At 46.8% G+C, this 27,720-nt stretch overlaps 1 protein-coding gene across 7 annotated transcripts in view; it reads right to left on the minus strand.

Annotated features, from left to right (window-relative positions):
- Positions 1–27,720, minus strand: part of NUP98 (nucleoporin 98 and 96 precursor) — a 791,668-nt gene that overhangs the window by 417,749 nt on the left and 346,199 nt on the right. For all 7 annotated transcript variants that reach the window (XM_085623457.1, XM_085623456.1, XM_085623459.1 and 4 more), the window contains 3 exons: positions 9,333–9,446; positions 8,840–8,978; positions 5,890–6,067 (listed from right to left, as the gene is read on the minus strand). In XM_085623457.1, coding sequence (XP_085479583.1) covers positions 5,890–6,067; positions 8,840–8,978; positions 9,333–9,446 — 431 coding nt within the window. The remainder of the gene's footprint in view (positions 1–5,889; positions 6,068–8,839; positions 8,979–9,332; positions 9,447–27,720) is intronic.

Below are 27,720 nucleotides of genomic sequence, written 5' to 3' on the forward strand. Positions count from 1 at the left end.
AGTTTCATGGGATGATTTCGACGACCCTTGCCTTTCGGCGTCTTTCTGCACCAGGGAGTCCTTTTGTAGGGATCCGCTGGGCCTTTTGTCCGAAGTTCCCCCTTTGGACGTCGAAGTTTTCGGCGCCGGGGCTCCCTTCGTGGACCTTGACTCAGTTTTTCTCGAGTCACCCTCGTGTTTGAGGTGTTTTTTGATTTGCGCTCGACGATTCTCTTACCTCGTCTTCTTTTTTCTTGTCGGTCTCTACGACCGTGAAGTTTTCGGCTGTCTCGGCGACGTTGTCCTCGTCGTCCGTGTCGAGGCCCAGCTCGTAGAGTGTCGGGGGTTTCCCTTTGCCATCCATGTTGGCGTTGGCTCTTCTCTGCCTCTCTCTCACCCTGAGTGTCTTCGGCGCGAAGGCTGAGCAGGCGTTGCAGTCGATACTCTGGTGATCCACCGGTAGGCAGAGGTTGCAGACCGGATGCTGGTCTTTCTGCGCGAACTTGTGGTGGCAGTTTGGGCAGAACTTGAATGGCGTCTTGTCCATTTCGCTCAGGGTCTCTGAGCGTGCATTCTCCAAGGCTGTCGAAGAAAAAAGGTTCGCTGGTCCTCTTTCTTCGCGCTCCTGATGAAATCTGTTCTATTCCTGATGTCTTCTCTCGATTCTATCGATGAAACTCGCTTTTCTTCCTTCTTTCTCCGAGTGAATTTCTGGAGCTTCCCGATGACGATCCAGACCCAACGGCGGAAAAAAGAATCTGAAGATGGCGCCCCAAAGGTGGGACTTCCGCAGGAAGCACGACGACGTCACGGGAGGTGCACCAAATGGTGGACGTCGACGCCCACCTGGGCTACAAAAAAAAAAAAAAAAAACAAAGAAAAGACTACGAATCCGGACCCAACCACAAGATCGCGGAATAATGCACAGCATAGTGAATCCAGAAAGATTCACGCTGCAAAACATATGAAATACCAATAAAAAGGACCTGCAGAGCTGTTCAAAGCTAGCAGCACACTGAAAACCATAAAGCTGCACGTCTCTTACTCTTCATCATCCAACACACTGCTATGCCCTGCTTCCCATAATACAATAACCACACCGAGGGTCATCACACTACAGCAAACACTTCCCACATAGGATCTAAACAAAAACATCCTTCAAACCCCACACATTACATGTTGTAGCACGCTAATCATGTAGGCAAGCGCTTCAGCACCCCACATAGGGGCAGTAAGCATTATATAAATGCTGTAATCCAATAATATATGTTACATACACACTTTTATATATGTATATACATATATACCCACATATTTTTCTACTTACATTAACTGATACTCAGCACTGGGGTGCAAGCCATTGAACTCAATGGATTTTAAGATGCACTGGCTGAATAACTTGAAAAAAGTGGAGACAGAAACTTCAGACTTTAAAGTATGGAAGTAAAAGGATCTACAGACTTGAATACATGGAAGCAAAAGAATCTGAATACTAGTTACATATCACCCTTTAAGTTATGCAAAGTGAAACCTGGAGGATACATATCGGGTGATTCCAATAGCCTACACATCAGCGAGGTGACAGGAGTAGCAGAAGTCCGTTAGTGACTAAACATCACTTGGAAAGTGCCATAAAATTGGAAAAGTTAGGGGAACACTTTGCTCAATAATAAAATTTTTTTTAAAAACAGCGTGAAGTTTACCAGTAAACCAACTATAACTACAGGTAGGACTTCAATCGATGCGCTCCTAAAACATTCAATCACTTGCCACAGTTCATGTAGCCTGTAATAACAGCAGTGTATGCTCCGCCTCAAGAAATCAAACCTATGAGGGCAAAACCAATTTACTTACCTTCCGTAACACCTTTTCTGGAAGACGATCTAACCGCAGCTTTCTCACCACACAATATTCCCCAGACATCAAACTGAAACCTGAAAATTTTGAAGCAGTACCCTTGTGTGCTAGAAGGTGGCGCCCGCAGCTCCACATCCACGGTGTCAAAGCCAGATGAGACTTGTGCAGGCCTATACAGACGCCAACCAGGCCCGCGGACGTCAGTTGCTTTTGCGACTCTTCCATGCCCGCAGACAGAGTGAAAATCGAATTGGTATGACCAGTGTGCAGATTCCTAGATTGGGACCTTGTAGGTTAAAAGTCCAGCTCACAGAAATGGGAGTATCCGTGAACTGGTTCGAACCAAAAAGTCCTTAAAGACCAAATGGGCAAAATGCAGTAGAAAGCGGCTGTGAAGAGCTTCAAAAATAAGGTTACCACTTAAGCCACCATCCCCAAACCCTCATCTCTGTATGCAATCGAGTAAGAAGCAAGCATATGAGTGACAATAAGGCAAACCAATGGCAAGCAACTTGAGGGCTTTAAGACCGGTGTAAGTTTTTGGTATGCTACAGAGGCGACTTTCTTCTACACCAAACGTGTTAGGCGAGATCTGAAAAGGACAACCGAGCACCCATTGAAAAAACAAGATTTTACTAGACTGCCTGTGCCAGCAACACTTCACATTCCTTAACACCACAGCGCAGCTGCTTAGGATTCTTCAGTGGAGATTGATATCAAACGAAGAATTGAAAGACCTCCAACTCTGCTGTAGAGTACTGTCGACCGGACTACAACTAAGAGATAGACTTGTTTCAACTAGGCTGCCTTCCAGACTTTTGTTGATTTGATAATTTTTTTTGTTTTCAGCAATGGTACATTTTGCATGTGTGGTAAACTTTGGTTATACTTTAGGAAGTAACTGTATGAAGCAAAGAGTTTAAACACATTTTCACACCTTTGCGTACTGTGTGCCATGTATTGAAGTAAGAAAAAACCCATCCCAAGATGGCGACTACCTTGCCGTTGTTTCGAGTCCCTGTTTGATTTCCTGACCGGTGTAGTGTTACCCTGCATTAAGGAGTCAAAGAACGGAGTGATTAAACAATCACTCATGCAGGATGCAGAAACACAAATAAAATAGTAGTTCCTAAAACGGTAGCACTGGATGGACACAAGTACTTGGTCCATGCTCTGGGGGAGGGCTAAACACAGGAAGAGGCACGATGCATGCATGCCATGGACAAAGTGTATGAGACTGACAATGGCGTGAGCAAATGGTAAGCCTGTGGGCGGGCTGAAGCCCAGATATTGAAGGCAACATATCTCTGAGACCGCATAAGCGCTGTCTAACCAAGACCAATAAAAGGAGGGATAAGTCCAAAGGACCAACATATCCAGATAGATGGCAGTGTACGGAGGGTTCACAAAGAGTCTGAAGATCACTCACCTTCTAGGCCCATATAGCTACCAAGAATAATGCCTTACGGGTGAGCAATCTAAGAAGACAGCTATGCATAGGCCGAAATGGAGAACATATGAGGAAGCTTAGAACAAAATTTAAATCTCACTGTAGCATAACGAATGGTGAAGGGGAAAACAAATGTTGAAGCCCCTTAAGAAACATCACAAATGGTGATTTAACAGAGAAGGCTGCTCTGGCAACTGTAGAAAGGTCATGACATCTGACATAGAACCTTGAACGGTGTCCAAAGCAAGGCCTTGCTGGACTAAGGTAACAGAAACCACAAAACCTCGGACAACTTGGCATGAAGTGGATTGATTACCGTGGTCACACCAAGTCACAAACTTGCCCCAATGGCAGGCGTATACAGGTTTGGGAGTGTAACGCCTAGCTTCGAGATTGAACTCCGCATTCTCCAGAGGAAGCTCCAAAGTGCTCAACTGTGACTGCTCATTCTCCAAGCATGTATCAGAGCATGTGCACGTTCAGGTGCAAAACTCTACCCTGCTGCTGCGACAGGAGGTCCACCTGAAGGGGTAGCCTGATAAGAGGACAGAAGCTCAGGAGTTCGGGATACCAAGCTCTCCTTGCCCAGGTCAGCAAATCAAGATGACTTGGGACCAGTCTTTCTTGATGATCTTCGGAACTCGGGACAGAAGTGTTATCGGGGGGGGGGGGCGAAGGCGTACAGGAGTCCTGAGTTTAATTCTATGCGTAATGGGTCTGAGTTAGAGGCACCTCGGAAACACCAATAGGCAAAAGAGCAGACATTGCACATGTTTAGCAGTGGTGAAGAGATTGAGCCAAGGTTCGCCATTTGCAGAAGAGACCATACACCACCTCAAGAGTGTTGTCTCCCTTTGTTATTTGCTAGGCATAGACAGCTGGGTCAGTCTGGCCTGGTATTCTAGGAAACCATCAGGTGCTGCGCCACCATGAAAAACCCCTTGTACTCAGGCCACGTCCAAAGGTGCAGGGCCTCATGGCACAGGGTCCATAACCCCACTCCATCCTGCTTGCTGCAGTACTACATGGATGGTGTGGTAATGTCTGAAGAACTGAACCAGCCTCCGTTTAATAGAAGGCAGGAAGGCATTCAACACCAAGCAGATCTCTTGTGTTGATGTCAAGCTGAGCCTTCGTCGGAAAGCAAAAGCCCCTCATATCCACTTCTCCCAGATGGCCACCTCAGCCCAGAAGAGAAGTGGCATTGTGCTAGATGCCAGAAGGGGTAGGCAGGGTGCCGAACAGACACATTGGTTGGTCTACCAGTACTGGTAAAGTCTGCTTGGAAATGTCCTGTCTCAGCGTGTGGGATGGTGCTGGTAGCATCATTGGTACTGGGCTCGGCACAGATTCAAGAATTGATACAGAATGTCCAATTGGCGCAGAGGGTGAACCCGCAAGAGGAGTCTCAGTTGGGAGGTAACTCAACCTGAAGGTGCTATAGATGAGTCTGTTGAACAAACAAGCCCATTATGGCCTCCTAAAACCCACGTAGTTGAGCAGGAGGTGCCCTGGAAAATGCAGGCTGTCTTGGAGGCGAGGCCAATACTGGTCCAGGAGAATTGCTTCAGGAGTGGGTCCTGGAGCGGGGTGACCCTTCACCCTATATTGAGGCTTTCAGCCCCATTAAAATTGCTTCTTCATCTTCTTGGCCTTACTGGAGTGCAACCTCATCCCTTGGCACAGCTCGCCAGAACAAGATCAGGATTGGCTGTCCCCGAAACATTAAACAACTAGTCCCTCCCTTGTGCTGGGCAACAAACAACTTTGTCTTTTGTTTCCGGATCGCCTCCAGGTGCATCTGGGCATAGTCCCCGCAGGTTGTGGGATGACCCCAGACAGACCAGGTGGGGAAAAAAGAATATTCACCTTGCATCAGACTGGATCCACATCTGTCTGTGACATTCGCCACCGGGCTTAAATACGGAGGATTTATTTGGGGACATGTCCCTTGCACACAAACATTTTCAAAAAGTTGATGAAATAAATAGTGCTAGAGAACAAGAGTAGCTTCGGATCCGCATCGGTTGGCATGGACAGAAAGGAACGGGTGTCAGCGTGCCTAGAAGGTGCATTTAAAGGCCTGTGTAAGTTACATCCGGTGCAGACGCAGATCCACATGTCACAACTTTCTCAGGGCGCAAAGGTAGAGCTTCAAAGGTTTCTGGATCCAGTCTGATGCGAGGTGAATATTCTCAGGTGAGGAACCTTCAGTTAAAAGTCTGTATCAGACAAAGAACTTAATGCAATTCATCTCACTTATCAAATTAACTAAAGTTTCTTCACTGGAATGTTCCTTACTGCCACCTTCAACAAGTGAGATATACAGCATGTTACACATGCACAAGCAAAAGAATCATCAAACCACAGAATGTAAGGGGAATACATTATATTTACAAAACTATTTAGTATGTTATTTGGCAGGGCCTGAAGGCTCTGGAATGGGGTCGGCTCACATACAAGATAACAGAGACATGACTTAATTAAAATATATACACGTTATTTTTTATTCATGGTAAAATATAAAAGCTTTACTGGTGTATACTCTTGTGGAAGAAACAACCAGATACAAACAGGTAAGCCGGCTACAGTGCTGGCATTACCTTGAACACCCAAGACCCAGTCTCCGGCCGATAGTCCTTGAAATGAGCACCCTGCTTGCGAGATGCTGCTTCCAATCTGTTTTCATAGTTCATCTCTGCTAGACGTTCTGGAGTCTTAATCAAGGATCGAGTTGTTTTATCCATAGGCCAAACACCATCCAACGTCACCTCAGCTCGTCTGTAAAGAAAGAGAAGAATAATGTCACAACTAGAAATTATTTTGGTGTGGTTTGATTGCTGTGCACTCAAAAGGCAAATACTACAGTATTCTGTACATGTTTCATCATATTCAGAGAAGAGAGGAATACAAATCTACTTATATTAGACTTTTCAATAAAGGTCAAACTGGGCTCAGCACACAAATGGGAATAGGGCAATCCTATATTAACTAAAGTATCCTGAGGATTCTCCACTTGTTCCTAGCATACTGGATTCAGCAGGGTCAAGGAACATTGAACAATAAGTGGCTATTCATCTCTGTATAATGGACTTCTATGCCAGGCTATATCTTGGTCCATGAATGCTGGATTGTTTGCCGGTTTTAACATGAGAAATATTAAAAAGGAAAATAATCTATATTATTACTAAGAAAACCAGTCTTTTCTCCAGCATTTATGAAGTAACTTTGTATGGACCGTGTCCAACCAAGGAAAAAGTAATATACACCAAAAGATTTCCAAATTGCCTCTTGACAAGATTTATTTTCCTAAAATGTTCTAGCCTTTGAGTTTTTAGCAAAAGGCTAACATTCTACAGCAGTACCAATAGTCTCATTTTTATTTCTGCCTTTGTCAAATTCTTGGATACCTCTAGCTTAATCATCTTTTCTCTTTAAATGGCATTAAATTTATTTGCCCATTTAGACGCACCATACTTTCAACAGGTTTAGCCAGAAGAATTTCATACATACCCTTTTGACTAAACATTTTGTTAACATACATAATAGGTAAAATAAGTATTTAAGTATAAAAAATGTTCAACTGGAGAAGCATTTTCTGTATTGGTTGAACCAATCAACAAGTTCAGTACGTGTTCTCTTGAATATATATTTCTTGCTGTTCTTACAGTGCAATGAGGTCAACATTTGCCACTGAAACATGTGCTCAATGGCAAGCTAGGAGTTTGAATCCCACTAAAGATGACTCCGCCTTCCATCCTTCTGAAGTTTAGCAAACGGAGTATCATTAAATGCCATTTTATTTACAGAGCGAAAAAATGAAGTTGACGTGGTAGGAAGCTCAATATAAACAATGTAGTTATTATATGGGCACCTTCCAGTCCACTACCTTCTCCAAAAGGACCAGACCACCATAGCTAGGGTTCACTGTCTGGTCTCAGTGCCAATCACAGTGGTGGCTACACATGTACAATTGATAAGTTCATTCTGATAACAAAATAGACTTCTAGATGGATAGTATGAAGCTTGTTTCCAACCTTTGAACATCCCCATAGATTATATAACCCTTGCACTGTAGATCATTAGCATAGTTTTAGTCATGATTTGTTCAGGGAAAAAGGTACCAGAGGTGACCGCATAAGATCCTTTACAATACAGAGATAAGGCAGCCTCAGTTTCCACTGTGCCTCAGTCTTAACTATTGTGTGTCTTTTAACTAGCAATAAAATTGGGTGCGTCAGTATAAATGTTCCTTTTACATGAGCTACTAAAGTTGCCTATATTAGGATGATCCCCCCCCCCACCCACCCCAACACCCTTAATTAGAAAATCCTCTTATAAAAAACTACTCGTTTTCTTAAATTAGTTAGCCAAAATGTATTCATCATCATGTTACAGTTCTTCAGCATATATAGTCCAAAACCCTCTGTCCAGGCACTTCATCATATCATCTTTCTGTCCACTTTGACTTCGTATTCACCCAGAAGTGATCAGAGTTCATGCCAAACATGGTACTTGCACTTTTTCCAGACGTTTCCTAGCCATGTCCTCTGCTCTTTTAAGTTGGTCCTGATTTTTTTTTTTTTAAACGAATTAAGGACTATTCGCATCCCAGGAAATAGTCGATAACCAGGGTGATACACCTAGCTATTGGGGAACTCTACCCTCAATTTTCATGTATAATTTGGGGATCTGTACTGCAAGCTTGGTTTGCCAGAAATAAACAAAAGTTTGTCCTTCATATTTTGAACTTTCTTTTAATGGCCATTTCTATGTGCAAATTACTTATCCGCTTAAAGGAACCCAAAGAAAATTTAAGCCCCTCGATCAACAGATAATGTTTAGGCGAAAGTGGAACATGCAAAAGGGCAAGAGTCCAAAAACACACTCCTACATCTACAACTGTGGCTGAAAAATATTCTGGATTTTGATACAGCAAGTCAAATTTTAGAATTAAATTCAAATGAAATGCAGTGGAGGTTCCTAAAGAAAACCGTGCATAAACAAAAACCATCAAGCATAGGCAAGCTAAAAGCATTTCTGCATGAAGGAGTGGGCTGGAATTCCTCCCAGGTCAGGGGCGATACTGATTAACTTTTACAGGAAACGTTTACTTGAAACTTTTGGTGCCAAACAGATATGCACACAACTGAATAAGGGGGCACACTTTGGACACAGTGCTAATGTATGCCAGCTGATATGTTTTTCTAAAGTATGAACGTGTTATTGGTCACAGGAGATTAGACTTCACTAATGGACATGCTTGGTGAGGACTAGATGAGCGTCAGATGTGTATCAATGAGTAAAACCAGTATCTTAACAGGGTGTCATTTTGTCAAATCACTGTAGTTAAAGATGGAAAACATACACTGTTCAAGGCAGAAGAGGAGCGTCCCAGTTACAAAAAATATCATGTAGGAACAGCTAAATCCTAAAAGTAAGGAACATGGTTTACAAATAACGATTTCCCAAATCTGAGAAGACGGTACCTGTCTACAGTCCACCTGAAACATTTAATTTGGGGTCATCATACAAATATATAAAAAAGTATACCTATTTAACCCTTCTCCAATAGGTGGCTTCTTCTCATCATCCAGATAGACAATCACTTCCTTCCTGCGAATGTGCACAATCTCATCAAGGTTCAGGTTTGTCAGATTAACCTCACCTTCAAAAAAGATGGATCCATACCCTGTGAAGCAAATAAACAGTCAAACCTACACAGGGTAAATCAAAGCAAACTTATGAACAAAATTTCACCATTTCTAACACTCAAATACCATGCAGGTAAACGTATTCCATTTGTGGAAAGATTCAAAATGAATAAAAAGTTGACAAACATGCTTTACTGTGGTACTTCAAGAGTTCAATATTTAAAAGAAAACAATTGTTGCTGTAACAACAAACATATACAATAAAAGATCATGCAACGCAAATACAAAGAACCAGGGAGATAAAAGCCAAGGCCCTAAGGCTTCCCCTGGTTTACCATAAGGAACTGCAAGTTTGGGTTAAAAAGAGTTAACAGAATAGTAACCATACTCACCTTTGCGCCCAATTGTGAAATTGTTAACTATGCACTCTCCACAATCATCCGTCATCTGTGCAAGCTCATCCATAGAAGGGATGGTGTAATATCCCACCCTGGTCAGGATAATACCTGTGACAAAACAATTAGGATATTACATGTCAGATTTGAATGCTATGGCTGCAAGAGCTGAAAAATACCAGAAGGCAACAGCTAATCTATGCATATCCCATACCACAAGTCATGTACAAGAACATCTACCCAACAGGTCACAATTTGCATAATCCTAGCCAGCTCGTTTTTCAACCAACAGTCCGAGTCTGTAAGGCTAGTTTCAGAGTAACCAGGGTGCTTAAAGGTACCTGGAAAGCCTTGTGAACAAGGACTGGTTACTACTGCGCAACTCACAAAAACGTCAAGAACCGTATTCTGGTCCTAGAATCTCTTGGAGGGTGATGTGAGCTTGGAAGAATAGATAAAGTTAAAACAAACCGTAATTAATATCCAGTCACCTGTAATAGGTTTCAATGTTTCAGTTGAACAATAACGTCTACACGAAAAGTCTTTAGATTGCTGCAATCTGATAAACTAACGCAGTACTGAAATCACATTCTGGAGCCAGGGGGAACACCGGTTTCTTCAACTCAAATTCAACTAGGGTGTTTCGGGTGCAATTAGATCAGGAAGGAGTGGGTGAGTGTTTCTGAGTTCAGTTCTTACTCATATGTGAGAATGGTAGTAGCATACGGGCAGATTCCAGAGTTGGAGCTGAAAAGAATACGATTATCATTGTCCAAGAGCTGGTGACCTATGTGAACAGGCACAAGCAGGTTGTCCACAGAGTCAGGTAACATCCAGAGCCAACAGGAGGATGCAAACTCATGACAAAACAAGCATTGGCATAGAGAATAGGTCTCGCCTTTGCTACCTTATAAGTGTTTAGCCATGCAACAGGTGATGTTGCACCAAGGATATTGTGCTGGATAACTAAACACATACGGTCCCAAAGGCGAGACCTATTGGCTATGCCTTTGCTTGTTTTCTCTCAGGGGCTCCAAACACACACGTAGCCTTCCCTGTAGATGTATATGGTGATCCCATGGATGTATACGCCACACACAAAGCTCTCAAGTTTTCCATGTCCATCCGTGCCCGAGTAGCTCTTCCAATGCATGTTTTTTACTCTGAGACTTGTAGCCCTGAATTTATAATTGGGTAAACAGTTCTACAAGTTCCATAATGGAAAGCAAATACCTGGACTGGATGAGATACGCAACCACCTGGGAAAGTTGATAGTTCTGCACACAGGATGAAAAAAACAATAGGAAACAGTGAGAAAGAACGAAGGGATGAAAAAGAACCCACAAGACTGAGGCTCAGAAACAGGTAGTGAGGGGAGGAGAAGGCCAGGACGGGACACCTTACTGTTGCGGAATTTGGCAGTTTCACTGGCGTCCTAACAAAACTTTTGAGCCCTTGCACTTATTCACAATGGATAAATTGGATTATTACTTTAAAAAACCTAAACTCCAACAGTGACTGATGTGAGACACTTACATCCACTCCTGGCTTTTTAGACAGACTCCACACGCAGTTTACGCTTCCCATTCAAAAGTGTGACGCTGCACAGCGTTTGTCTAAAAATACAGGTCGTACCGATGGGGCACATTTTACAGGAGTCACCCGACAGGTTTTTGGATAACACCATTGACCTCGTTCAGTGTTTGTGACACTTCCGGTTGATGCAGAAATTAAACTCCTGACCACTTATACAGCCCACACCACAAATACATCTTCTCTTTTAGTTTAAATAAAATATACGTTTCTTGCCTTATTTAAGGGGCACGGATTTTAGCAACCTTGGCAGGACGAATGCCCGATTTACAAATTATACACTGACCTCTACAGCAGCCGATCAACCCACGGAGCTGCTTTACGGCTAACCGTGGTTTAATCAAAGCTTTCTTAAATTCACCAATCTCTTCTGAAATGGATAAAACTGAAGGGGTCACATGTAGAGTGTTAGAGGAACCAGCAAGCACCATAGCTGCAAGTGCCCCCGCCCACGTCAAGAGTGAGACCTGTAGCCAGTCCTAGGTTTTTATCCCTCTGCACTTTGTATTCTGGGACTTGCAGTTTGCTTTTCTCATCATAAACGTGGACCTAAATATCCTAGAATAAACACTACTCCTGTTGGATTTGAAAGTGGGACTAGCTGAAGGTGTCTAATAATACACATGTCCACTGGGCAGCTAGGCAGATCTGGGGAACTCCCTGTATCACAGGAAGTAATTGGGAGGGGGGGGGGGGGGGCGGTCATCTCGTACTGGATGACACAGGCCTGGACTGCCATGCCCCAGGTTTAGCCCTACCCTGCTCAGGCTATGTTGACTCCACGTTTCATGGCTGTCAGCTGATCGCGTAGGTCACGGTGGCTGATTGTTTCACTGCGACTGCTTCACTAACAGAGGTGAGAACGAACAGTAGGGCAGTTACTCAAGGTGCCTCATTTAAATATATATTTCATTATTTAGTCTTTTGTAGCGACTGGTGAAGGATTTTAAAGTTCTATGAAGGGCGGTACTGCCACCAGGGGTTTTTGCTGGCATAGCTTAGGCATTTTTACTGTATTTACCCTCTAACGTGCTGCGCAAGTAGGTCGGGGGCTAGCTCATCGATCTGCACGCATGTAGCTCTCTTAGCTGCTAGAATGTATAAAGCGCAGTACAGCATCCAACACAACGTGGCACACATTCACTGACAGACGTCTGAAGTCAGTGCCAGGGCTGCCCAATGGCCACTTCTGTTCCCACTATTCACAGTGTGAACAAATTGGCTGCGGAGCACACGGCAGCATTTTATTACGTTTGCATTTAGATAATGTGTGCTATTAGAGGCCCTTGTTCTGTAAGTTACTTAACACCAGGCTCTGTTGCCTACACATGGGTTAGCTCTCATCCTGGAGTGCGAAGCAAGTTGAAACAACGGACGAACGATGAAGGGCATGAAGCAAAAGTGTGAACTCCTTTTAAGCGTAATGATCCAGATCTATCATCTTTCAGGGGCAGACTTGTGAAAGTAAATCCTGCTGCCAACCTGGAAGAGCCGCTTGCACAGCGGTGGTATTTTTAATTTTTTAATTGGTTCCGTTTAGGATTGACGCGACCCATTCAGCACTGGTGCGGTGGCCAGGCTGAGTGTGAAGTTGGAACCACGGGCCCGGCGGCCGGAGGAGTGGTTGCCCTCAGCTCCGCACACTGTCACCATTCAGGGTGAGAGCTAGAATGTGTTGTGGCATTGGTTGCCACAGGAGTCGAGTGCGGGCGGCAGTGGGGCCCGCTTGTTGCCCCAAAGTAGTGAGTTCAATTGCTGTGTCCAATTCTAATTGCACTTAGTTCACTTAGCTTTTAAAAGCGCAGTCATCTGGAGCAGCCTGTGGACGTGTTACCGAGTCAGTCGTGCTCCCGTCCATTGTTCGCCACCAAGGTGCGCAAGAGCCCAGCGCTGTCAGTAGGCTCAAGCTTTCGGTAACGGGACATGAAATCCTGGTTTTGCAGTTCAGGGAGTGGCGGATTCCATCCCCGAGCTTCGTAGAGGTGCAGATGAGGCACACAGCGGCTCAGAAGTTCATCCATGGTCAGGGAGCGACAGCAGAGTAAGGTGCCCAAGAACCGACAAGCTCTGCGGAGCGAGTTCATGGCGTACGCGGTCTATAGCAGATCAGCTGTGTACCATATGACATTCGGCAGAGTAGCTCTCCATCCACTTTCACTTACCAACAAGCACGCGAGTGGTGCGTGCGCAGTCTGTTGATTTATCGCACATGCGTCTGGGCACGATAATTCAAAACAGCTGGCGCCCGTGCGGGTAATAGCAAATAATAGGCCATGGGTGGTTACATTTGTTGGAAAAGGTGGGACATGCGCCCGCCTTTACCCAATTGCTTGCTGTCTTTCTTAGAAAGATGCACGCAAAGGCCAATAGCCTATGACCAACAAAAAAAACACACGCATGAGCGTGTGGTCAGATTTTGAAGCCCCGCACAACAACCATTGGCATAGCCAATAGGTCTCGCCTTTGGGACCTTATAAGTGTTTAGTCAGAGTGATTGACTTTGCTTACTGCTGTACAGTGTGTTTAAATATACACGAGTCTGGTCTACTATGTGAGTGCTTGGCCATCACACTTGTGAAGCTGTAGTCGGCATCCAGGATTGCCAGTACGTTTATGGCGCGTATATGTTTTCAGTTCCTTTAAAAGTATCCTGTATCTTCAGGTGGTATTAATGGGACATGCATGATCTGAAGGCTGGTAAGCTGGCAACAGCAAAGAAAACGTTCTTATCGTTGACAAGGTCTTAACTTAGCAAATGTGAGGCGCTGTGGTGCAATGGGCTGGAGTGCATCCAACAAATTCATCATGAATCTAGGAAGTACACTGTGCGACACCCCAGCTAATTCAGCATTTGTGCTCTGGATGGAGATCAATGCTAGTAGATTCAGTACAGCAAATGACCTCCTAGGAAGCAAACACAGCACTTCAGAATACAACCCGTGCACGCGTGTTCCACAAAGAATCCTCTTACCTTCCGCGTGCATCAGCTGGGCTCCATGAACCTCTGCTGGGATGATGAGTAGTTTCTCCTCTGCAGCTTAACGGAGGCAAACAACGATCTACTATAATCAGACCCTGGGTGCTCTGCCCTCCTTCTCCACCCCATTCAGCCACGCTCAATTCCCTTGTTTACTTAGCTTACCATTCATCCCATCTTCCTTTCAGTAGAAAAGCCACACACAAACACGAGCCTTTTCGCTGGGCGGCTTTTTATGAGGTTTCGACCCCTTAGAAAAACTTCCTTTGGTGACGGCATCTGCTACTCTGGTACATATTTCCTTGCCGAGTGCAAATGCGCTCCAGACTTTCTGGCATGATGTCAGCGCTGTGGTCACGTGACCCAAGCCGTGGCAAGGGGGATTGTGCTAAGTGGAGCCAGAAGGAAGACCATGCATGTGCCCCACGCCTCCTGCGCATGCAGCCTCAAATCAGTGGCAGCAGAAGGGGCAGATCAAGTCAGGATGCAGTGGGGAAGCTAGCATGCGATAACAAGCCCGCAAGTGGTGCGCGAGAGTGCACGCGCTAAAAGGAATTTTAAAGAAGCGCGTGCGCCTCGCGCTGAAAGTTAAAAAACCCAGCTTTTTTTTAACTTAATAAAGAAGCCCACGAAGAGCGAGCAGCCCATCTGTTTTCAATTATCGCGCACTCGTCTGGGCACGATAATTGAAAACAGATGCCACTGCCACGCGTAACCGCAAGCAATAGGTATTGGGCGATTACATTTGTTGGGAAAGGCGGGACATGCGCCTGCCTTTACCCAATTGCGTGCAGTCTTTCTTAGAAAGACACGCAAAAGCCAATAGCCTATGGCCAACAAAAAAAAACAAGCGTGTGGTCAGATTTTGAAGCCCCTTACAAAAAGTCTCACAGAGCAGTTGGCTCAGGCGAGACCTAAAGAGCCATCAGGGTACTGCTCTGCGGGCGCCAGTGATGCTGCCTTTGCACATGGGAGGATCAGAGGATTTTCAGAAGTCGGGGTACAAGAGGGCCTACTTGAGGTGAAGTGCAAAGCATGGCCATGACAACTTAAAACAAGACTATGGAGGTAAACAGCACCTGAGGTAGCCTGCAGAAAGACTGGCTTTTCCCAAGACAGTAGCCATCACAGCATTACTGAGGGAAAAACAGGGGTTAAAGGAGGCAGAAGTTATTTGGGTGGGCTGAGAAGCGTTCACACCTCTGTACAAGCTCTTTTTACTGCAAATGGACCTCAGTGCAGTGACCAAAACAGTCAGTCCTCGTGGTTCTAAATTTAGTTTGCAGATGGTTTAAGCACCCTTCACTCAAGCTTCTTGCTGGATCACTGCAACAGCAGACTTCGTCCAACTGATCTACAGCATATACATTCCTATATCACAAGGACCTTTACAGCAACTGAGCTCACTGACGGTACTCCATATGTAAACTGTGTCGTAAGAAAGTGCTTTGTATCCTCACCAGTAGACTGTCCGTTTAAATAGAATTATGTCATCTACTATGGCAGGTGCCACTAGAAAGGGACGCTGTGTAGGAGGTAGAGGAGGAGCAGTTCTACCTCCAGATTGATGAGGGCCTTGTAGATATAGATGCATCATTACAAAAAGCAGTTTCTTTGGCCTTCCAACCCATGAGCATGCAGCTAATTATGATGGCAGTGAAAGATGATGAAACACCCCTGTGGCGGAAGGCTTTCGCCTAATACCACTCAAGGTACCCGGATGAGTAAAGGTAAGGACATAACCATGAACCTCCCCCTGCCGCACAAGCGCCTTCCCCAGATGCCTCTGAAAGGCTTAGACGAGCCTTCCTTAAGAAACCATTCCCTAGAGGGCATTATGGACAATTAAAATCCCTGGACCACAGAAGATGATGTTTACACCCCACAGAGGGAGGAACTCACAAACACCAGGGAAGATTCAGACAATCCAGTTAAGATTCCGCAGTCTGGGGAGTAACCAGACCCTAGCAGACTCAGGAGACCGGAATACAGTCCCAAATGCTACAGGGTCAAGAATGAACCTCGTAAATACCAGCAGGGGTAAAAGACCCCTCTGCCTGACAAGGAAGTTTGGGAAGTCTGGAGGCAGAATGCCCAAGACCATCCTTAGCAGAAACAAAAGTCCTTATCCACCAAATTGGATTGCAAATTACCACTTTCATGACAAAATTAATTAAAAACCCGAAGAAAGGGAAAGACCGTTCATGAAAATCATGTACGGATAAACTCCTTCACAGAAAAGGGTTACTAAAGAAGATCCTGGACATGCCAAAAAGGGACAGACATACTGGCAACCCTACATCACCATGGATCTTTCAGGAACAGTGTTTAACTGCTTCTCTTCCTTTCTGCACAACAGATCGCAAAGATTCAAATTAAACTAGGACCTGTCCAATCTGACCTCCAGAGACGATCAGGGTTCCTTGAGGTTCCACTCTTTCTCCCAATTTTTAATCTGTAATTGGGACCACTGTCTGAAATTCTCGAGTTCTCCAATATCACATGTACAAAGATGATACAGAACTCTAAATGAAAATATCCTCTCCTGCAGATGTCAAAACACTTAATGACACCTTGTTGAAAACCCAACACTGGCTGACCCTTAAGCCATTTCGTACTAAACGCTCCTCCTAAGAGTACTAATCTGGATGCAGATTGGGTCAAACACCTGACCATGCTTAACTGTTCTCCCTTGGTTATTGACCTACAAATCTCCTTGGTATCACCTTAGATAAAAACTTTGACATGCAGGCCCATATCAGCGCCACAACTATAGGACGGCTCTCTTCCAAATTAACTCCCGAAGAAAGATAACACCTTCCCTCCCCCCAGTAGACTTCAAGATGGCAGTTCAAGTCCTTGAAATCTCTGGACTGGAATATGGGAACACATCCATCACTGTGCTAACCAAAACCAAGATCTCTCCACTCAAGGTTCCCCAAAATGCTGCAGCTCATCTCATCACAGGATCTAGAAAAGAGAAAAATAGCCTATATGACACACAAAGCACTTCACCACAATACCCCAGCCTACCTCCCCCAGAAACTTGAGCTCTCTGGGGGCAGTAAAACATCTCAAAGTTCCTGCTCTCAGTTACTAAAGCCCCGGCAATTCAAAAAGAAGAAAACCTACAAATGCTGAGTCACTTGAGCAGCATCACGAACCTGGAATACACTACCACCAGTAATCAGGCTAATCCCCTCTACTCCTTCAAGAAAGAGGTGAAAGCCCTACTGTTAGTCTTTTCTTCCTTAACAAATCTTCCAGTACAATTGCAGGTCTGCCCTAATGTCTCCGATTATGGATCTGTCTTGTATTTATAAACTTGAATGCTTGTACAGTGCTCTGATACCCTTGGGTCATGTTTGCACTTTATAAAACTCTTTAACTAAATAATCACCACCAGATTTCCTATTGGGACGAGCGCAACATGCAGTCTGTTTCCTTTGAAACGCATATTCACTTTCACATTCTGAAAGACGCAAGTCCCTACTGATTAAAATCAACCCAAAGTTGGGCAAGCTGGTGACCACAGAGGGAGAAGCAGTGGCTGAAAGTGGTCACATCAAAGTCACTTTTGTTAAAGCATTTAGTAAATGTATCACAACCTTCTATTCTCTGGACAAGGCCCAAAAGTCTATGCAACAAGTGCTTAGTCAGAAGGTTTTTGAAGGTGCCGGTAGAATTCCAGCGCTAAACAATATTCTCACTCGTCTCATTTCTGTACAAACTACCAGTTCCTTATCCGATTCATTGACACTCAGGCCACCCATTGTCAGTATACAATTTAGGTCATGCATTCTCATTTTTTACATTGATTGATTTTGTATGGATTTCACAATATAATTTGCTGTATGTTTGTAAATGCTCTTCTAATTTTATTGCTAGCAATGAATCATATTCTTCAATTCATTTTTTCTTGTGTAATGTCACCAATTTCCAAACGTGAATGTATTATACCCGATTTCATGTCTAAAAATGCTTAATAAAATGATTTTAACTCGAGGGTGCCGGTAGAGGCATGGTGCACTCGACTGGCCAACCATTACTTCCAGACTCCCAAAGGTATCAACCAAAGCGATACTTCTAGTGGCAAGAACGAAGAAAGTCGGGGCCTCTTCCTGATGAAAGACAACAACAAAGGTTGAGGAGACAAAGGAAACTTCAGCAGATCAAGTAATATGCTCAGTGGACCCAGTACAGAATACCCCTTTTCTCAATCAGAGGCAGGCGGGGGAGGTTTATACACAACTTGAGGAAGAGAATGTGGGATGCTTGGGTGCTTCAGACCACAACAGGGTTTCAGCTAGAATTCTATTGATACCAAAGACAGAAGAACAGGTCCAATTCCCTATTTTTCTCAGAAGCATATACATTGCTTATAGACCAGTAAGTAAAGTCCCTCATTGAAAAAGGGGCAGTGGCACCAACAATTTTGCTTCCAAAGGGATTCTTAAGCAACCTCTTTCGAGAGGAGAAAAATGAGGAAAGGCATCACACTGTAATCAACTTGGAGTTCAACAAATGGCTGGTTTACCGCAATTTTAAGATGGCAGGAAAACAACCCCTCGGGCATATTATCGTACCAAACAATTGGATGGTAAAGGCCGGACCTGAAGGATGCAATTAACTGCTTTGAGTAGTCTGGAGCTGTCAGGACTGGGGCATCGGATACTGCATCCTTTAGAGTGTCAAAAGGCTTTTGACAGCTCACTGTCGAGTTTACTTTCTTGGGTATCCTTTTGGAGGCAAGGTTGGTGAGGGGTCTGAATGGACCCACAGTCCTTCACAAACCTCCTATGGTACCCAGTCAAGCCAAGGAATGCCCTGACTGAGGTCTGGGTTGTTGGGAGCAACCCAGACCAAAATGTTATGGATCTTGGGTTGGAGTGGCTGAACATGCCCTTCACCTACCAGGTGACCCAAGTACACAACCGTTCCCTGTCCTATCTGGCACTTACTTGCCTTGATAGAGAGACCTGCACTTCTCAGAGCCTCAACGACCTTGCCAAAGTGTCTCAGGTGATACTGCCAGGTGGAGCTGTAAACTGCAATATCAAGATAAGCTGCACTAAAGGATTACAGCCCAGCAAGGACTTTGTTCACCAACCGTTGGAAGGTGGCAGGGCATCATCCTTTAACCCAAAGGGTATCACAGTAAACGAAATGCCCATTTGGGATGGAGAATGCAGATTTTTCTTTTGCTCCAGGGGTCAGACCTACCTGCCAGTACTCAGATGTGAGCTCAAGCTCAAAGGTACGGAGATATTTGGCTACACCTAACCTATCAATCAGTTCATCTGCTCTAGGGACTGGGTGTGCATCAGTATTTGGCACAGAATGGAGGCCCCTATAGTCCACATAAAACCTTTTTCTTTTCACCGTGGAGCGAGGTTTAAGGACTAAGTCAACTGGACTGGCTCAGGTGCTCTGAGGGTTCAATGACACCCAATTCCAGCATCTATCTTACTTAAGCTTGGATGCTCTGATATTAGACTGCCTGTAAACTTTGTTTTAGACAGGTAGGCTGTCACAAGTGTCCACCTCATGGGCATCTCCGCTAGTTTGACTAGGGGCCAGAGACAAGAGCTCAGCATACTGATTAAGGACTAGCCTGCAGTCAGCTTGCTGTTGGTCAGTGATGGTGTCTAAAAAGACCACTCCATCAACAGACCCATCCTGGAGATTGCTGGAAAGGAGATTAGGGAGAGGTTCACTGGTTCCGGTCCCTTAAATGTGATCATGAGCAAGGTCAAGTCAGCTCTGTCATAATAGGGCTTCATGCGATTGACATGAATCACCCTTTTGGGGCATTTGATACTGCCACGGTCCACCAGATAGGTGACCTCCCCTTTCCTTTCAAAGAGAGGCTAGGGCCCGCTCCACTTATCTTGGAGTGCACTAGGGGCTATAGGCTCCAAATCCCATACCTTCTGTCCTGGTTTCAATTCTACCAGAGGACAGTTTGTCATAACACTGCTTTTTGATGCTCTTGGCTGGCCTGAAGGTTGTGGCTTGCTTTCTCCATGTATTCAGCTATCCTGTAACGAAGGCCAAGCACATAGTCCTCTATGTCTGGTTTTGGCTCTTTGAGTTTTTACTCCCAACCTTCTCTTCCAAGACTCAGAGGACCTCTAACCAGGTGCCCAAACAAAAGTTCAAAGGATGAAAGCCCCAATCCCTTTTGTGGCACTTCCCTGTAGGCAAAAGGCAGGCATGGAAGAAGGACATCCCTCCTCCTGAGTTTCAGGGAGCCCACCAATCATGCCTTTCAAAGTCTGGTTGAATCTCTCCACCAGGTCATTGGTTTGTGGGTGGGAAGGAGCAGTAAACCTGTTGCTCACACCACACTCCTCCCACATGTGTATTAAGTATGCAGACATGAAGCTTGTACCTCTATTTGACACTACCTCCATCGGAAAATCCACCCTGGTAAAGACGCCAAGGAGGGCTTTTGCTACCACTGGGACAGTGGTGGCCCTTGGCAGAATAGCTTCAGGGTACCTGGTGGCATGATCCACTACCACAAGAATGTATTTGTTCCCTGGGCTGTTGGAGGGTGCAGGGGCCAAACAATGTTGACCCCCTACCCTTTCAAAGGCTACCTCAACCACTGGAAGTGGAATTAAGGGGGATTTCCAGTGGCCTACTGCCTTGCCATTGGCTTGGCAGGTGACACAGGACTGACAAATGTCCTTCATCTTTTGAGACATCCCTGGCAAGTAGAAGTGAGACTAATCTACTCCAAGTTTTATCCTGACCAAGGTGTCCAGCTAGGGGGATATCATGGGTCAAAATGAGGAGTAACACCGAGGCACTACCACCATCCTAGTTGCACCAGGCTGGGGGTCTCTGGCCTCAGGGAATAGGAGCCCGTCCCCCCCTCCAAAATCGACCTTTGGGTGCCACTGATTTCACCAGTGTCCTGTGTAGCTGCTTGCTGCCTCAGGCTTTCAAGATTAGGGCAGGTTTATTGTCCCTGGCATAGATCCATTCTAGAGGGACCTCTGGACCCAAGAGATCTGCCTGGTAAGGTCTAACCTCTTCAGGCTCAGTTCCCTCTGAGAACAATAAGTCCTGCTTCTGAGAAAAGTGTTTCTGACTTGGTATCCGGTTAGAAGCTGATCCCCCAGTCTTCTTGCCCTTTCTCTTGGAGAGCTGGTCCATTCATCCAGGTTCCAGTACCTATTTTTCACCAAGAGCTCTGGTCTGTGCTCTTGTGGTCACACAACCCCAACCTGAGAAACGTACCTCCAGAAGGAAGTCTTGAAATCATTTCCAAACAGACAAACTACAAGGACATTGGGGGATAAAACTACTATTTTTTGTCCAACCAACCCTCCCACACCCCCAGTCCAAAGTGGCCTTATCCATGGGATGAACTATGATGATACTGTTCGCATTGGTTACTCGTTAGAACCTTCCAATCAGGTACTGATCTGAGTGAACCAGCTGATAGGTCACCATGGAGACCCAGTATCCCCCAGCACCTCTATCCGTGACCCATTAATCTTGAGAAACTGCCTGGATTTCATCATATTCGCTGGCCAGGCAGCACAGACTAAGTCTACCTCCCACATAAAGATTGACGCAGATTTAGAGGAGCTACTGACCTGGTCAGACCATACCTGGGATCCCATCTGGATGTTAGCAACTGCAGGTGGACTAGAGGCATTTGTTTTATTTTTACAGCTAAAGTCTACAGTTCGGTTTCCTAGTGGTTTACACTCATAACACCAGGCCATGTTTGGATCCCTGTTCTTCCCTTGGTGCCCACCCTTAGACCGTGTATAGACTTTGGGCCCACCCTCCTGAGCAGGTTATTGGGGGCATGTAGAAGACTATTTTTAGGGTTACCCTCTTTCCCTTGAGGGTTTTTTGGCCTCTTTCTGGTGGTCACAGCCAGCAGTGTTCGTTTTGGTTACCCTGGTTTTTACCCAGTGGTCTGACTTCTTCCCCAATTTTTAAGGAGAAAGTGGACCTAGGTCTAACAGGAACTGAAGTAATTTTTCTTGGTGACAATTACTTAAAGGATGCACCTTAATAATCAAATTACATAACCCTTCATAATCATGTACATTGTTACCATTTAACCAACATCCTAGTGTTTTCACAGAGTAATCTACAAAATCTACCCAGGATGGGCCTCCGGTTTTCTTGGCCTCCCCGAATCTGATTCTATACACCTGAGTACTGAATCCAAAGCCCTCAATCAGGTTACCCTTCATGAGGTTCTAGGATGTAGCATCTTTCTCATCTAGTGTCAGAAGTCTATCTGAACCGTCTACAAACATAGGCTCTCTCAAATGCAATGAATCACTTAGTGATATCATCACCTTCAAAGTATTTAGGGACAATCCCTTTTGGGATTTTGGAGTCAAAGTCTACCTCTCTATTTTGCTATCAGAGAGGAGTCCTAGGACCATCTCTGCTCTTTTATTTTCTATGGCTAGGAGTTAAGCGTCTACGGCTATCCTCTTGGCCAGTTTCTGAAAATCTGCATTTTCAGTGTCTCCCTCTGCTGAGATACTATTGGAGTTACTCCCCGTGGTGTTACTACATGAGGGGGTAGGGACTGATTCAGAGTCCCCTTCATCTACTTCTGGGGACTCATAATCAACTTCTTCCCCATTAACCCCTTCCCCGCTCATGACGGAACCGTTCCGTCATGAGCCACGGTTACCGTGTGCTCATGACGGAACGGTTCCGTCATGCCACGACCGTTGGCGGCCGCTCCGCCCACGCGGCGCTGTTTCCCCGCCTGTGCGGGGGGACAACGCAACTGGGCGGAGTCATGACGGAACCGTTCCGACATAAGCACAGCTCAACCGTGGCTCATGACGGAGCGGCTCCGTCATGAGCACAGCGCCACCGCGCTGCCCCCCCCGCGCCGCGGCGGAATTCCCGCCGCGGCGAAGGGGTTAAGGATGTTTTGCTTGTCATGGCTTTGTCATTCTATGCCAGCAACTGATGGAGATAATCTTTTGTGGGCCGGGGCCCATGGCAATGTTCCATGCCTTGCACAAATTCTACAGTTGAGTAACTTTCATGAGTGCACAGGGGGCCAAGTTAAGTTCCTGGCTGGCCCCTGGGTTTTCAGACACGTTTTTTTAAGTAGTTGGGCACTTATTAGTATTTTTTTTTTTTTAATGCTAAGAGATTCTAAGGCCTAACTGACTTAAGAGACTTTTTAATTTTCTAAATAGTGGGGGACTTAGCCAAGGCCCTAACACTAGCTTAACAAATTTGGTAACATTCAAAAATCAATAAATAATTCTATCTAAAGACAATTTTGGATTTCATCAAGTGAGGCTATAGCATCACTTACTCAAGAACACAGGCACCAAAGGTCCCCCCAAAAATTACCACTTCATAAAATGATTAGATGCAAAAATAAACATGCCAAGAGGCATTACTAAAGAACAAGTTATTTACCTTCGGTAACTATGTATCTGTAAGAGACAGGTTAGTCATAGATCGTTACCTTAGAGCAGGGGTACTCATAGTACAGCCCGCGGGCCATCAGCGGCCCGGCAAGCCTTTCTTGGCGGCCCGCGGACCTTGCAGACATCGTACCCAGACATGCCAACCCTCCCGATTCAGGCGGGAGACTACCGATTTCAAGGCTAGTCTCCCGCCTCCCAATTCCTGCAAGCAAAAAAGCAAAAACCCGATTCCTCGGGGGTTTTCAGCTGACAGGGCTTGTATTGTGTAGAGTGCTAATTCTTCCAGCAATAATCAGAGTGGCGACGCAGTGGCTCTAGAAAGGGTTAAAAATCAAAACAAAGCCTCATCAACAAGCGAATGGTCTTTTAAAGACCTGTGAAGTACTCGGGGGCGGCTGTGTGTGTACCTGGAAGCTGTTTCAGCCCGCCGGGCTGCCACACGGGGAGGGGGGGGGGGGGGGGGGGGGGGGGGGGGGGGAAGAGTAATGTGCACCGCCGGCAACCTGCCAGGCCAGTGCACAACACTTGCATCACCCCTCTCTCTGCCTGCCACAGCGCTCAATGCTTCTGAAAGGTAAGGAAAAAAAACGTGCATTTTGCGTTTCAAATGTCGGATTTTTTGGGGGGGATTTTTTTTTTTAATCTACCACTTTGCTCTTCTGAAATGTTGGCATGTATGATCGTACCGGTGTTTTTTTTTTTTTTTTTAACAGTGTCAGCTCTGTGTGGGGGGGGGGGGGGGGAAGAAGAGAGTGAGAGGTGAGAGGTGAGAGGTGAGAGGTGAGAGGTGAGAGGTGAGAGGTGAGAGGTGAGAGGTGAGAGGTGAGAGGTGAGAGGTGAGAGGTGAGAGGTGAGAGGTGAGAGGTGAGAGGTGAGAGGTGAGAGGTGAGAGGTGAGAGGTGAGAGGTGAGAGGTGAGAGGTGAGAGGTGAGAGGTGAGAGGTGAGAGGTGAGAGGTGAGAGGTGAGAGGTGAGAGGTGAGAGGTGAGAGGTGAGAGGTGAGAGGTGAGAGGTGAGAGGTGAGAGGTGAGAGGTGAGAGGTGAGAGGTGAGAGGGGGAGGGAGACAGGGGGAGGGAGACAGGGGGAGGGAGACAGGGGGAGGGAGACAGGGGGAGGGAGACAGGGGGAGGGAGACAGGGGGAGGGAGACAGGGGGAGGGAGACAGGGGGAGGGAGACAGGGGGAGGGAGACAGGGGGAGGGAGACAGGGGGAGGGAGACAGGGGGAGGGAGACAGGGGGAGGGAGACAGGGGGAGGGAGACAGGGGGAGGGAGACAGGGGGAGGGAGACAGGGGGAGGGAGACAGGGGGAGGGAGACAGGGGGAGGGAGACAGGGGGAGGGAGACAGGGGGAGGGAGACAGGGGGAGGGAGACAGGGGGAGGGAGACAGGGGGAGGGAGACAGGGGGAGGGAGACAGGGGGAGGGAGACAGGGGGAGGGAGACAGGGGGAGGGAGACAGGGGGAGGGAGACAGGGGGAGGGAGACAGGGGGAGGGAGACAGGGGGAGGGAGACAGGGGGAGGGAGACAGGGGGAGGGAGACAGGGGGAGGGAGACAGGGGGAGGGAGACAGGGGGAGGGAGACAGGGGGAGGGAGACAGGGGGAGGGAGACAGGGGGAGGGAGACAGGGGGAGGGAGACAGGGGGAGGGAGACAGGGGGAGGGAGACAGGGGGAGGGAGACAGGGGGAGGGAGACAGGGGGAGGGAGACAGGGGGAGGGAGACAGGGGGAGGGAGACAGGGGGAGGGAGACAGGGGGAGGGAGACAGGGGGAGGGAGACAGGGGGAGGGAGACAGGGGGAGGGAGACAGGGGGAGGGAGACAGGGGGAGGGAGACAGGGGGAGGGAGACAGGGGGAGGGAGACAGGGGGAGGGAGACAGGGGGAGGGAGACAGGGGGAGGGAGACAGGGGGAGGGAGACAGGGGGAGGGAGACAGGGGGAGGGAGACAGGGGGAGGGAGAGAGAGGGAGGGAGAGAGAGGGAGGGAGAGAGAGGGAGGGAGAGAGAGGGAGGGAGAGGGGAGAGGGGAACAGAGAGGGAGGGAGAGGGAGATAGATGTTTTGAAAGGTTTTTTTTACTCTAGCTCCGCCCCCCCCACTGATCCCACCCCCACGGACTCCACCCCTACCAGTGCGGCCCTCGGCCACTAACCACGCTGTAATTTTGGCCCCCGACAGAAAGTTTGTGAGTACCCCTGCCTTAGAGTTACCCCCAGATGTCAGACTGGATCCGGAAAAAGATTATTGCAGTACCCCTGTGCTGTGCCATGTGGCATCAGTAGACACTGCATCAGTCTATGGCGTCGTAGTCACCGGGATGTCGTGGTGCCAACTTACACGCCGCCCCTGCTTGCTGACGTCCGTTCTGACACTACTTTCCATGCCAGAAGCGCAGAGCTATGCAAGACACTGACCACAGATGTGCAACAACTAGGGCCCTGCTGGGGAGTCCTTATCCCTAGAAGTCAGTTCGCGCTGAGGATGGGGCAGTAAGGAATCTATAAATAACATAGGTCTTACAGATGCATCGTTACTGAAGGTAAGTAACTTGTTCATCTGAAAGAGATAGGTATAGATTCCTTTCTTTAGGATAGATACCCCAGCAACACCATCCCCGGAGGAGGGTCAGCGAACTAAGTTCACACCAGGAAGTCCTGGAGGACAGAACTGGCAAAATAGCCGTCCCTCTGGACTGGACTGTCCAGGCAGTAATGTTTGGTGAAAGTGTGCAAGGATGCACATGTGGATGCCTGACCGATGTTGAGAAGTGGGACTCTGCGTGCTAATGCAGTGGTGGCTGCCATGCCTATAGTGGAATAAGCCCGCAGCCCCATGAAGGTACTTTTTCGCTACAGCTTAACAGATTTTAATACCCAGAACAACCCATCTAGATATGGTATGCTTCTGAACAGCACGGCCTTTCTTGGCACCTATATAGCCAACAAAGAGTTGATCCACCCAGAAATCTGTTGTGCGGTCAAGGTAGAAGGACAGCGCACGTTTAAGGTCCAGGCGGTGGAGTCGCTCCTCCTTGCAAGGATGCAGAGGTGGGGAAAAAGGTGGGCAAAGTGATAGGTTGTCCTATGTGAAATGGTGTAACCACTTTAGAAAGGGACGCGGGCCTCGTCCAAAGCACCACTTTGTCCGGATGCACAGAGAAGAAAGGGGGCTTGGAAGAAAGAGCTTGAAGCTCACTCACCCTGCGAGCACAGGTGATCGCAGTTTTCAAAGTGAGGAGCATGAGGGGACAGTTATAAAGGGGCTCGAAGGGAGAAGATTCAAGTGCGACTGGGGCATTACGAAAAAAGATGGAGGAAAGATGTGAGAAAGTGCCATCTTTCTTGCATGGTATGCCCCCACTTTTTGCTGAATGTACTTTGAGTGTCACTTTCTCACAAGAGATGAGTAATGCCTTTAAAAAAAATCAATTTACAATAGGGGACTTGAACTAAGAAGGCTGATCAGGCAGCCGAAGGAAGGCAGAAGTAGCCGCAAGATAGCCTTTAAGAGTGCCCAGAGCAGAGCCCTGTAGGGATAAAGAAAGTATATACAAGAAGAACTCTGAAATGGGGGCAGAAAGGGGATCCATAGCCTTTGCTGTGCACCATGTCACAAAATTGTTCCATCTACAGGCATATACAGTTTTAGTGGAGGGACGCCAGGCTAGCAAGATAACATTACAGACTTCAGGTAGAAGGTCAACACGGTCAGCTGTCGCTGCTCAATCTCCACGCAAGGTGGTGTAGGTTAGACAAGTTCGGGTGAAAAACCTCTGACCGAAGAGGCAGCCCGAATGGAGAATCGATGCGATGCCACAGGAGCTCTGGGTACCAGACTCTTCGTGCCCAGTCCAGAGCCAAACGAATAACTAGGGCCCAGTTGCGCTTGATCTTCAGCACTCTTGGCAGAATTGGTACAGATGGAAAGGCGTACAGGAGGTTGTAGTTCCACTCTTGACGAAAACTGTCGCCTAGCAAATGCCACCTTGGAAACTCCAACGCGCAGAATTGCTGACATTGCGCATTCTTTCTGGTTGGGAACAGATCTTACCAAGGCTCTCCCCACCACTGAAAGACCTTGCAGCACCTTCGAGTGAAGACGCCATTCGTGATCTACCAGGCACAGACGGCTGAGTTCATCCGTCCTGGCGTTTAGAGTACCTGCTAGGTGCTGAACCACCAGAGTCATGCCCTGATGTTCCAGGCATGTTCAGAGAAGAGCCTCTTGACAGAGGGTCCACAACCCCACCCCGCCGTGATTGTTGCAGTACCACATGGCGGTGGTGTGGTCTGTGAACACCTGCACCACTTTCCCCGTAAGAGAGGGAAGGAACGCCTTCAGTCCCAGGCGGATCGCCCAGAACTCCAGCAG

Source organism: Triturus cristatus, chromosome 8 (assembly GCF_964204655.1).
Source record: "Triturus cristatus chromosome 8, aTriCri1.1, whole genome shotgun sequence".
NCBI lineage: Eukaryota > Metazoa > Chordata > Amphibia > Caudata > Salamandridae > Triturus > Triturus cristatus.